Here is a 14,043-nt window from a genome sequence, read left to right as displayed (position 1 = left end):
TTGGTTTGTAGTTATAAGTACCAATTTCACGCTTCATTTCCAGGAGCTTGGCCAATGAAACTTGATAATGAGATGGATAGGTCAACACTTTGCATTTTTTATGCTAGAAACTGTATTTTTAGTAAATTAAAAAAAAAAAGAAAATCATTGGGAAAGATTTACAAAGCAAAATGATTCTGTTATCACTTCTGCAATAAACAGTCCATAATTCCCATTTATCTAATGTACTATGCACTTTTTGGATGATTAGACTCATGTGGTTTCTCCTTGAAAACCATTTAAAGCATGTTGACGTGTTTTTGGAGCATAGTGGTTATCACGTTCAAGAAAGGTTCTAAACCAGGAAGAAACAATAACTGGAAAGTAAGAGTGAAGGGCTACCTTTTGAATTACCAACCAAACAGAAGAATACATTTTAATGGGGGTAATTCATTACATTAATTTATTTCTTTTCACTGTTCAACGACATTCAAAAGACATTCTAATGGGGCAACCTCTCAGCGATGGAAGCTATGGTGTCAATAATAAGGCACTTAGCTACCAATGCTACTGGTTTGTTACATGTGCCAACAGTTTGTAAACATAGATGAGGGAACTATCATGGCATCTGCCATTGGATAGTCAAAATATGTTACTTTTTGAAAATGTGTTTATAATATTTGCACTTGTTACCTTTACTTACAAATTGATGGTCTAGTGCAGTGATGGCGAACCTTTAAGAGACCGAGTGCCCAAACTATAACCAAAATCCACTTATTTACCGCAAAGTGCCAACATTGCATTTTAAGCAGTAACTTAAGAGCTACCTGCTCTTCAACATTTATCAGTCGTATCGGCCCCTTGAGGCCACAAATACAGGAGGGCACATTCAGACTATCATTGTAGCTTCTCACTAGGGTCTCTCTATACAGTAAGAATGTAGGGTCCAGTAGGATGACCTACAAAGATAATGCAGTTCTATCAACACATTCTCACTTTTACCGCAGTTCCACACAGCCAATGAAGTGTTGTTTTAAAATGGCGCTGATTGTAGCATCTCTTAATTTGCCTGGGTCTGCAGGAAGATTTGGTGAATTTGGTCCTTTTTAGTGAGCTCTGTCCTGGGGTCAATGGCCTGAGTGCCCAAAGAAAGGGCTCTGAGTGCCAGCTCTGGCACCCGTGCCATAGGTTCGCCATCACTGGTCTAGTGAATATCAGTTAAACTATATCACTGTTTTTAACTATGTAAGTCTCTTTATATCTGTGCCTTGTTGTAATATATATATACTTTTTGTAATCTCTCAAGATGTTAAGCTATGGAAGTGTTATGTAAAGTAGGGATGCCAAACCATCAGTTTCCAAGCAGTGAAACAGTGACTGTATCTGGAAGATACTCTTTTCCCAATACTACATTTTAGTAGTAGAAAACTTTCTATAATTGTTCCACAACGTATAGGATCAGTGTCAAACACCGCCAAAGAATACCTGAGCCAAGTGACACCTCAACAAAGTATTGTCTAAAATGTCTAAAATACAGTTAAGGATAGTAAACCGGCAATAAAAAAGACTGTAAAATGCCAAAAAAACAATGTTTCATTCTTACCTACGTTTTGTTTCCAAAACAGGGTATGATAATATTTTCCTTTTACTTCAGTTTCACACCGTAAAATTTCTTGAAGACTGTGGTGAGGTTTTGGAATTGTAAAACCAATTCTAGGGTCCCACTCCATTCCACGCTGAACTATTTTAGATCTATTATGGAACTGAAGGGAAGGATATAAATGTAACATTTTAAAAAAAATATGTAACACATTATTGGCATTGCATTGGTGCACGCTTACTGTACATGTTGCATAAAACAGAAGCTCCAGCAGAATGAAACAAACATCTTGACAGAACATATAGAAATATAAATTCAAGCTTGAAATCTAAGGCTAAAGTCTTGCAAAACCTAAATATCCTACTTCCTCATATCTGTCTGTTCATCAGTATGTAACATTTTCTGTGTTTACTATAGGCAATGCTACTAGCAATGGCTATGTTTTTTATGTTATTGGTTTTATGTTTGTGTTACCCAACATTCTTCAAACTGTCTTGTACATTGTAATTCAATATGACACTTAGTACATTAACAGCGTGAGGATGTTGCAAGGAAAGTATATTGCTTGTAATATAGACAAATAGTTTGCTAGATTTTCTAACATTAAATTTATTGAAACATTTAAAATGTATCACAATTCTACTCTATTTATGTCTTTACTAGTAAGAGTCACACAAAAGTAAATTTAATAGGCTTAGTGGTGTTTTTAATATAGATTGTTTCATTTAGTTTGTTATGTAATGCTTTCATTTACTTTTAACTGGCAATATACTGTACATATAAATACATATTGGGAGAAGTTATCAAGAGGCCCCCGTTAGTATATGTGGAGGTAAGCTCCCCTGGCAGAGATTTCATATGTTTTTTTGGGGGAGGCCATAATAAATACAAGGAGGTGGGACTTTCACTCCCACCCACCCTGCTCCCTGTCATCAGAGTAAAGGGACAGTTGTAAAAATATTAGATCGTTGGTCAATTTGTTGTAAACAGCATAACTTGTTTTTAGGGACTTTCCTGGTACTGCAACTTCATGAAATGATAAGAAGATTTTTTTTCAGAGGAAACACATTTGCTAAGATATAAGTGGTATTAATAGATTATCAAAGTGTCAGGTTATATGCTGTCATCTAGTGGACAAAGCATATAAGATACAAAAGGAAGGTGAATTTTATTGAAAGGACAAGACCATTGTAGGATAAGAATGGATAACCTTAAAGGATATCTACCATCACATCTACTGCTGGTCTTATATGCTGGTCTTGTAGCAAAGGTGATGCTCTGGTTATTCTGATGAAATCAATGTTTGGATCCTTCTTAAAAACACTTAATAAGAATAGTGAAATGAGCAGGAGGCGTTCCCTCTACATCACCAGAGCGCCTCTTGGCTCTGCCGTATGATTAGATATACACGCCCCCATTCTTTTCATGTTAGCCTGGTCCCATCTGCCAACGGTGACGTCACCAACTTTCAACAAACTGAGCCAACATGAAGAGAGTGGGGGAGTGAAAGTCTACTCAGAAGCATGATCCAAGGTTATATATTTACACCAGTAATTATACTGATCCAGCTATAGCAATGTAAAGGCATAAAAATTGTCTAAAACAAAGTGTGAATCGGGTGCAAGACTAAAATGCCAGTCAAATTGAAAAACGTTGGTGCATTTAGCTTAGAATTTAACTTTCTATTTCCTTGTTTTAAGTATTCCCTAAAAATATCACCTTAAAATATATAATGTTCTTCCACTAAACCAAATGATATCTTTTAGATGAATCCTCCACCTCAAATAATAATACAATTGCTATCATGAAACATGGACACAATCTTTCGTTTACATACTGTGGCTTGTACTATGTTCTACAAAACATTAATTGGTTCCATATTTCATTCATCCTATTTATGTCAATCAACATAGTTAGTTGCATATTTTATTGAAAGATGGGGAAGGTATTTATCATTATATTCACAAAAACATCCAAGCCACAAGACTATTCCCTTCAGAGTTGCCTGTCATCGCGATCAGTCTGTCATCTCCTTCATATGACTAAATGCAGTAATGTACTGCCATGACTCAACTATGCCCGACCAAAACATATATTGCTCCCTCCTTTACCTCCAGGCTTCTCTGCAGTCATTTTCACCTTGGGTATGAATGTAAGATGGCGGCTGATGGCTGGTTCAAGAAGCAGAATTTGTATTTATTAAATTATTTTATACTGTTCCCTTATACAGAATGGCTAGACCATTATACAAGCTCTTATACCTTTTATGTTTAGATTAGGTTATGAGCTATAAAGGATTAAGGAAAGATAGTTTAGTGCTTAGGATGTTAGGAGGACCTTAATAGGTGTATTCCTGATGGTAGGTAACCTATGGTCTTCGAAGACAACAATACTTCTTTACTGTAAGAACTGTGGTTCATTGGAAAAGCAGAGCTCAAGAACTACTGGTCACAGAAGAGACAGCAGAGCGCTTCAAAAGGGCGTAGATGCCTTCAGCAAAATAATATCAATGGTTATAGTTCAGTATATGATAATACAGAATTCTGTTCCCTTACACTCCTTCCCTTGCTTACCTTGGTTGAGGGACGTACATCTTTTTTCGACCGTACTATGTAACTAAATGTATCTAAATATCTATATTTCCCATGTATAAGTCTTTCTTATAATAATGTGCCCCTAATATTATTTACCCTTGAAATACATTACTAACTCGACAACTGAGGGTTAACATTCCCACTGTTAAAGGAGTGTTTCATTGTCTATTGTCTAACCGTGGAGGTATAGGAGTCAATTTAAAAAATTGGCTTCATAGATTAAAAGAAATCTACCACCAGGATCAATTGTAAACCAAATACACTTACTGTACATGTTGGTGTTTGCCCCCTCCGGCAGTTTTGTTCTTCTTTTAGCTTCTTATGCCCTTGTTTTAAAAAAAAAAGGTTTAATATTATGCAAATAAGCCTGAGGGATTCTGGGCTCCCTAGATAGATAGTTGAGCCCGCAACCCCTCAGGCTCATTGTATAATTTTTAAAGCCTTTTATTTGTAAAAACAAGGGCATAAGAAGCTAAAAGAAGAGCAGATCCTGTCAGAGGGGGCACACACCAGCATGTAAGTGTTCATGGCTTACAATCTTTGATGCTGGTGTAGATTTCCTTTATAAAGTAATGCTATCTGGTGTAAACCTACAACCCAGAAACCTATTGGACAGCCTTCAACTAAATCATCAGTCTCTGCTAGTATCCTTAAACAAAAGGGCAACAAAAGAGAGTTCACAATTTCTGGAACAAAAAGCAGTGAATTAGGATAATTCCTCCCTGGATGTTAATAAAACTATTCCTCTGTGACTTTTTTTATTTTATTTTACAGGTAGTGACTGTTGTCTTGAATTTTGATTTTCTATATTTACCGTCGCTGAGTACTTCCCTGCCTGAGCTTCCTTTATACACAGGAAGCCGACTGAATGTCTCCACACGACTTTATCATTTCCTTTCAAAAAGTAGAATTGTAATTAGGCTAAATCTTAAAGGATGCCAATATGCAGCGCATAGAGACCCTGAGTGTTACTATCAGTAAAGACAAAGAAAATATGGGGCTTGAACTAATTATAGATTAATGCTAATTATAACTTTCCAAGGCTACATGGATTTACTATGCACTGGAGAGTGTGTCTGTCTGGAATTTGTAAATTCTTTCTACGTGCATGTTGGTTCCCTTCCAGAGATCTAAAACAAACTGAAAAGTTAGCTTCCTAAGAAACTGACCCTACAATGGGTATCTAAGGTCCATGTATGGTTCTTTCAAACAGCAAGGATAGTTGTGCATGTATATTTCTAACAGTAACATGTACAGGTCACTTATGCAACAACTCAGTCATCAGTTATGTTCCCTAAAATATGTGTAGTTACCTTGCATATTACTGTCACTGAATAATTGTTAATACATAGAGGTTAATTTTATCCTGAAGCAGATCACTGTTTGTATGAGGCAATGTGCTGCCAACAACTACTGTTTTAAATGTCTCCCTCAAATGTACAATTTGTTGTCAAATAGAGAAATTATCAGGAAAAGACAATCCAATGAACATTTCTTTATCAAATTATTATCCCATCTATAACCTATTCAGTCCCAAACAATGTTGTTGCAACTGTTTTGGAAATTGGTATAAAATCCGTGCCACTGGTGTCCCTGCAACCCACATCTCGGGTCACGGGTTCATCCATGCCTCAATTTGGTCCCCAGCTCCTATGCGGCCCCCAGCTCCCCTCCATACTGCCTTACCTCTCCACGCTCCTGCTCCGGATCCAGCAGCGCGTCGCGCGGCCCTGCCACCTAGGGCGTGCGCACACTGCTAATTGGTGCTGCCCATTTCCAGGAATTTTATAAAAGATGGCAACTTCCTGCATTCCCCGCTGGATCTTTGTGCTTCATGCCTCAGAGAAAGCTTATTTTGTAGCATTGTTTCTGTCTGCTGATCTCCCATTGTGACTCCCATTCCGTTCCTGACTTTGACTCGGTGCTGCCTTGACCTTCTGCTTTGTTCCTGACGTTGATCCCGTGCTGCCTGTCTCGATGTCCTGACCACGATTCTGCCTCACAACTTTGTACCACGCCTTGGCCACCACCGCGGGCAAATGCGCGCCTATGGAGTGACCTAGTGGTACCCTGCCTCAGCAAGTCCATCCCGCTTTCCGGCGGGCTGTGGTGAAAACCAAGTGCCGCTTAGACTCTGGTTCTAGGTGTCAGCTTCCACTATCGATTGCGGTGTTACAGTGGATCCGCTACCTCAGATGCTGACAATCCGCTTTAAGTTCTTTAACTCAACATACCGATTCTCTAGTCTAATTTCTTACTTTTTCATATTTTTTCATTTTCCTTGGCCCTTCCCCCTACCCTAAGCTCTCAGATGAATGACAGCAGTAGCTATCTGCCATTTTATTTATTTTAAAACTGTTTTTATTGAGTACAATGCGGAACATGCATATTTGGAGTCATGCTTTATGTTGTACAGTTTTTTCACTTTTTTAAGCTATACATTTCTATGACACTTTATATGACACTTTATATGCAGAACTACATACAACATGCACATTTTAAGGATGGACTTACAGTGTTATAATATGCATAGATTATTTAGTGCATTTCCACATACACATTGCCTTGCAATACATCTAACATGTACATTTTCTACTTAGTTTTGTTTTTGCTCTTATGTTCTGCATTGTCTACTGAACATGTAAATATATTCTAGCTGCCATTTTAAAGATCCATCTGAAGCAAAGCCAAAAAGATTCTTATTCACTGGAATTGGAATATTTATATCAAATCTATGAACCTACAAATAGTTTTGCTGATCTCTAGTGTTGTGTAATAATATTGCAAAAGCACCTTCAGTATTGAGTACCAGAAGGTAAAAGAAGTGGCTATTATTGCAATTCTGAAGATACATCCATTTTTTTTTAAAATATTTGTCACTTCCAGCATTGCAACAGATCCCAAAATTTCTGATCACTCAGCATGAAAATCTACCCAGGATAGTTCGCCTTTGCATAGAAGCCTCCGAGAAACATGCCCAAACTGTAATTAAACAATTTGAAACAGAAACAGAACTTCAAGAAAGGTCACTTCGAGAAGAATTATGGTCTCAACATAGTCAATGGAGAAAAAGCAAAAGCTCTACAAACTTTAACCTTGTGGCTGCCTCCTGTACAATACATCACAAAGCCTCCTGGGTGGAATAAGTCAGCTCAGAAGGCATCTGGATAATCCATTGAGGGTTATGAATAACCTTATTTACGTCTATGTGATGTAACGTATATCACCTTAGGAGAAACCAGCAGATGAGTTGGACAAAAGCACACTTCAATCATTAGCTAATTAGTAATATATCATCAGCAGAACAATGCCGTTACTCTCAGCTACATATCTTAAAGAAATCTACCTACATCTAAGTTAGAGGTGGATCCGAGGTTACGAGTGTGCTCGGTGCCTTGTTACTAGAGAAAATCATCAAATATTTGATTTATGGAATTATTGTAAAGATTTGATTCAGCTCAGAATTTATTTGTTTGAACTGATGCTGCTCTAATGTCTTGTCTTGGTATAAAACCCAAATCTTCAAAAACACTCCTATCTTGTTTTGTAAAATTTTTTCGAAATTTCCCATCCCACTTGCCTAAACTCTGGGATGAATGACAGTAGTAGCTAAACACTATTTTAAAAGATTTGTCCTAAGGAAATCAGAAAAGATTCAGATTCAGGATTTTGTGCCAGAAAAGTGTCAGTTTTGTACCAAATCAGCAAATCAATGAATAGATGAGATAAAATTCCCTGTCAAGTTTGTCACTGTCAGCAAGTAAGGTTGTGTCTTCTGAGGTGGAAACCAGCAGCCAAAAGGTAGAGAAGAAATTTGGTTGATTAACTATTTCTTCTTTGAAACAGTTCATGTTTGTCTAATTTTGGAAAACCTGGTTAAAGGAATGGTGGTTGTCTTAAGGATCTGGTCACTTATCCAGTGATTATACCTAACAAGAACATAAACTTATTTCTGAAATATGAAACAATTAACAAGCCAACCGTAAAAGTAGTTAATCTAAGTGGCAAGTGATATGGTATCAACATTTTATATATCTATACATTGTTGTTTTGTATGCTCCCATGAAGGTCATTGTTTTTCAATGTAAAGGTACAGTTAGTCTGTAAACTGTGCAATGGGAGGAAATTAGTTACAATTTCCTGAAATTCAACATCCACTTTAATGGAAAAAAAGCCCATTGTTTCAATAAGAGAACTCATTCCCATTCAGAATGTAAAGATGTGTTTCTGAGAAGCCCTATGAGAAAAACACGCAATGTACGGGGTAGAAGTTACATCTGACACTCTACCATAATACTTGTGATATTAGTGATAGATTTCAGGTACCAGAAACTTAATATCTAAAACATAGCAATTCATATACTTACATAATGTAAGGTGACTTTATATTTTGGAGAGCTCACACGGCAAGGGACAATCAGTTCATTTGCCTTAGTATCCATATGGGCAATGCCAGGTTGCTGTGTGTTCACCTCTAGGAATGGCTGGGAATTATCTACAAGAAACATAACAGATAAAGATGTGTTTTGCCCTATAAATATAGGGGGGGGGGGGGTTCAGTGTTGTCGGCTGTTTTTCTGCTGTGTTTTTGCAGCTGTAGTGTCACTGTTGAGGTTTTGCTGATTTTCATGTGACATTTGAGCAATGTGTACTCAAACTCGCCAGGACTAATTGTCACTGAAATCACATTTTTTCTGCCTCATATGTTGCGATAAAAACTACATTGACAGGTGGTTTATCACTTGAAATTGTGCATTTTGTGGCTGTATCTGCATGTTATTTTGCAACTTATGGTGGGAAAAGTCCCAATTCGCACAGGGGATGTGCAACTTTATAGGTGCAAATTTAAAGGTCTCAAATTTCGCCACAAAGCCAGGAATACAATAAATTAGATGCAAATCAGCCAAGCACAAACAAAAATTAAACTCAACAGCCGATATAGTCCATAGTTTATTCTGCGTACAAATGTGTAGATTGGTACATATAATAAAGTGTTATTTAAGTTTTGTTTACCTTTAAGTAAGTCAGATAGTAATCTAAGACGTGGAAGTCAGAGGAGGGGTGCTCCAGCAACACAGAGAGCAGCCCCTACCTTGTAATAACAAACGCTATATAAATCATACGTGCTCTCTATTGTGCAGAAGTCTTGGAAGGAAACCATGAGAGGAAATAAACAGAATTCAAGTGTTCATCACTGTGTTGATGTTACCCCCACTGTTGTTTTCTCTGCCCCAACCTCTATCCTGAGTATAACAGCTTTATTAATGTTGTGCAAGAAAAATACTGAATCAGGAGACAGATAAAATCCAAGTCACAGGTGGTTGAGAAGTCACATTTTTAATATATATCATATATATTAATTATATATAGGTAAAGTTCTGTTTGTGCTGTTAGTATTACACATATATGAAAAAATGTGTGTTTTTATTATAATTTATGTAATCTGATCTGACCATTGTTAGAATGGAATTCATTTACCTTTTTATTTATGACATGGTTTGAAGAATCAATGGAGCTTTTAAATTACAAATATTATACAATTACAACAGAAATTGCATATATACAAAATATTCATAATGTATACATATAGAAGGGTTTAACATGTAAGTATGGGGGCCTAAAGGTAAACATCCACACTCCACCATTTGGGAGATGGTTAACTATGATTATCATGAGCTCCGTTTTCTCAACTTCGTGCATTGGTGGTTATGCCCATATATATGTTATACTTAATCATGTATAATATAAAGGATTTCTTCTGTATAACCAAAACAGAAGGTAAAAAGTATTAAATGTACTGACATAGAAAACTCCCAATATACTCATGAGTAACAAGGGACATTTCAGGTGTTTGCTCCTTGCAAATTTTTGCTGTTTGAGTCAAACAGGTGTAAGAAAGAATTATGCTGCACAGGATAGAATGAATTATTGCCCCTAGATCCCTTGTCCATCAAAATCGAGTGGAAAAACTCCAGGGGTCAATGAGGAATTTAAAGGATAGTATTCCATTTGGGACGTCAATCAACAGGTTGTCAAGATTATGTGTGCACCTAGCTTCTAGTGTTAAAAACATCTAAAGTATCTAAACAGAGGGACACATACATTCCAATGTCCAAGAACAATGAAACTGAGGTCTTCTTCTACACTTGTTTGTAAACTAGTACCATTGTAAGATGACCACCTGTTGAGGCCACCAAAGATTAGCATGGCTACTCCTTGGTGGAACTGAACAAGTCAGTCAAACTGAAGTTGCGGATAGCAATTACGGCACACTGTTGGGTTATACATACCCTATTATACATTGCCATTCAGTAACTGGGATGAAGGGAATATAGTTAGATGATTTGGGGCTCAACTCTGAAGTGTTGTGAGATAAATTATGAATATATAATAATTACTATCTATTGACAGGGATTGATTGAATATAAATGAACCTATATTTGAGATAGTGCTAGCTAAATTATGCTATGAGCCTGATATACCACGTTAGCACAGTTTACAGGTAGCAAAAAAATATTTTTATGGTTACTTATATGAGCCACATAGTTTCTTTACATTTTTATTTTAAAACGTTGACAAGTATATGGTGCAATACCTCAATATGTCATTCAGAACTCTATATTAGGCAGGCTCCAATGCTAGAACATTAATGTCACACCCCCAGAGCATGTGGGGGTCACAGATCAAGTGAAGAGAAGTGCTTGTCGACAGATCATGTCCCATTAGGTTTCATGGTGAGTGTGAGTAGTGAAATAGGAGCCACTACAGGTTGATTTAATTAGGAATGTAGAGCATATTCCTTCCAAAATATATACATATGTGTATACAGCAGAGCCCCTAATTTTTCCCAATATTATTTCTACATTTCAAGGGATATTCTTAATGCATGGAGATTGTAATGGAAGAATACCAGTATATGGTTTGGCAGAGGGAAGCCATTTAATATCTAAGGCATGGATACTATATGGAGCTGTCATGCATTTGTTTCCTTTAATTAATTTAATTTTTTAACTCACCTCTTACATAGAGATATATTTTAGCCTGGAGACGTAGGTTCTTTTTGGTTTGATGTTTATAACAACATCTTATGTATCCAGTGTCCTTCACTTGGGCTTTATAGAGTGTTAAATTGCTACAGGTGAGGTGGCTCTGATCTGGTTCTGGACACTTATAGGATCTGACTTCCATTCTGCTATGGTTGTAATATGGTAAATGTTCCCAATACCATGTCATGGGTCCAGTTCCTCTGTAAAGATATTTCAAGAACATGTTAACACTTCAATTAAAGATCTCACACTAATAACTACTGCATCTTCATACATACATTAATTCTTTTTATCATTGTTGTTACCATCATCACAGATAACATTTTCATTAGGTGCAGGACTGAATTACAATGAGAGCCTATAGTACAACACACTGTGCCACATCAATACATACAAAGAAGAGGAACCATGTTCTTCATTTCTCTCTCTCCCTACAACCAGGGATTTCAGCCTAATTTTTTATTTTTCTATTTTTCTAAACAAGTTTAAAAAAAACAGCCAAACTTTATTGAAATGTTAAAAACTATAATAACTCAAAAACAGATATGGGCCAAGTGCTATAATTTTCTGGGACCTGATCCATTTTAAATTGACACCAGTTCAGCAAACTGGGTGCCCAGCTGTCAGCAACTGAGGGTAGACGAAGCAGCTTAAGAACACTGCTGTTTTCCCATCTCCAGCCTACTTATCGCAACGAATATGAAATGCACCAGCGCTGCAGTCTTTATGGCACCCAATGATCATCTTATTGCAGGATGATTTTTTGGCATCCATGGAAGTATTGCTGGCTCTCGGCAGACCCACATGGCTACGCCAATAGCTGTAGTCACTGTAGGGGACTATTTCCACCTGTAAATGGTGCACCTCATAGAGGTCTATTATGATAACTTAGGGCCTATATTATTTATACTAAATGTAAGCTATATTTATAAAAAAATTACAAAATGAAAATATATATAAAGGAAAATAATAAAATGATTGATTTGAAAATTGAAATATAAAACAAATTCTAAAAAATGTATTAATATATAGATAGCAGGGTTAGCAAATACGCTGATAAATAATTGTTTATGACAGCTCAAAAGATAAAAAAAGCTAGTCCTGATAGTCCTGATGAGCACAAAATCCCTAAAAGTATCTGGTCACTAAGACTCTTTCAGGCCAGGATAAAGTATTTAGATAGATAGTACGTCTGAAACAAGTTAGCAGTATTTCAAGGGATCTGTAAAATGATAATAACACAAGGTCTTCAGCTCCAAATTATAATTGACACATGATCCATTTGTTTCACAGGCAAGAAAACATTCTCTATTTTTATGGACTGGACAGGAATTTGCTGATGGGTGGCAACCCAGGTTGTAAAAATTGCTGGTGAGATGGCAGTGCAAGATTGTGACACTGAATCTACAGGAAATCCATGACTTAAAATTAATTGAATGACTTTTAAAAGTCATTGGGGTCGTTTGCAACATCCATGACCACTCCTTGTTCCTTCCCAGATAAGGTTTCTGGCTTCCAGCTGAGACTGTCTGCCTGCCGCCTTCCTGAGGGTGATGCTGTTGCGGAGGTGATCATCATGAGAGGACTTCCAGCCACTGAGTGACATGTACAATGACTTGTGACCACCATATGTACTCACACATTCCCACTCAAGTACTCCGTGGCTGTGTCTGGCTTCAGATATAAAGAAGTAACCCCTACAAAGACTTCTTATTTTAAACCCAAGTATTTTGTCAGACTGTGACCAATGACATTTCAGACCAGTATGAAAGTGAGATATGTAGCGATAAGAAATGTCTATATTTATGGGTCAACAAATACTTGAGATGTTGGTCATATATGGTCAGGTAAAGGAATCGCATGAAAGTCATGATCAAGGCAAGCAAATCACTTATGAGGAAATTAACATTCTATAAAATACAACCCATTAATATGTTAAACAGACAACATTTTAGGGGAGGTAATCGAGAATCAAATTTGACCTTAAAATTGGTGGTCTTCCTGTGACCACCCATTTTTTTAAAAAAATTATATGTTTTTAGAATTTAGTATTTATATTTTCAATAATATAAGAATTCTGAAGTTCTTGTGTTGTGAAATTAGTCTGTTCTTTGTCCATAAAATCAGTGTCTACAATTTCAGCATTTATAGGACAACACCCCTTGGACTAGAAAAGTGATAACAAGCAATATATTTATATATTTCTAGGAGGAAGACCAGAAGTATTACAAATGATTCTCTAGAACTTTTATTTTGTGGGTTTTTGCTAAAATAGACATGTCAGGTGACGAGCAAAACAGCTTCTAAGTGCATGCCAAACCTAGGGTGGCAGAACTCTCAAGTCTAGTGAAATCACCATTTTTTCATTCCAGAATGTGATGTTTCAGCTGTTAGACTGGTTCATAAAGGCTTACACAGGTGAAACCTTGGATTCTGAATTAAACCAATGATGGTGTTAAAGTATTGTCAGGTGAGATGACAGGTCCGAAACCCAAAAAAAAGGCTGTTGAGATTTTCGATACTTATGTGTGCATCTATAATTTTGGTGTACCTTAGTTACCTTGTTGTAGGTGGTGCAGTTGGTTGCCTTGGTTCTTTCCTAATGTATTGATACAAACATTGCAAAGAAGACAATATAATCAGTCAAGCATGAACAAGAGACATTCATACTTTGAAGGCTAAAAAAGTAAGTGAGAGCTGTAACATCCATTTGCACCTGTTCTTGGCATGAACCCATAAAGATGACATAATTTTAATTTAAGTTTATAATCACCTGGGTAATCTGTAGGCACAAAGTGCCAACCAAGCAAAGGAGCGGTCATTT

The 14,043-nt window shown here is 36.7% G+C and overlaps 1 protein-coding gene across 1 annotated transcript in view; it reads right to left on the bottom strand.

Annotated features, from left to right (window-relative positions):
• The window catches only part of LOC140077727 (vascular endothelial growth factor receptor kdr-like), a 112,269-nt gene that overhangs the window by 64,457 nt on the left and 33,769 nt on the right, over window positions 1-14,043 (bottom strand). Inside the window, exons 3-5 of the mRNA XM_072125163.1 lie at window positions 11,190-11,419; window positions 8,541-8,668; window positions 1,583-1,742 (exon numbers count right to left, since the gene is read on the bottom strand). Coding sequence (XP_071981264.1) covers window positions 1,583-1,742; window positions 8,541-8,668; window positions 11,190-11,419 — 518 coding nt within the window. The remainder of the gene's footprint in view (window positions 1-1,582; window positions 1,743-8,540; window positions 8,669-11,189; window positions 11,420-14,043) is intronic.

Source organism: Engystomops pustulosus, chromosome 9, assembly GCF_040894005.1.
Source record: "Engystomops pustulosus chromosome 9, aEngPut4.maternal, whole genome shotgun sequence".
NCBI lineage: Eukaryota > Metazoa > Chordata > Amphibia > Anura > Leptodactylidae > Engystomops > Engystomops pustulosus.
This window is presented reverse-complemented; position numbering and strand designations above follow the sequence as displayed.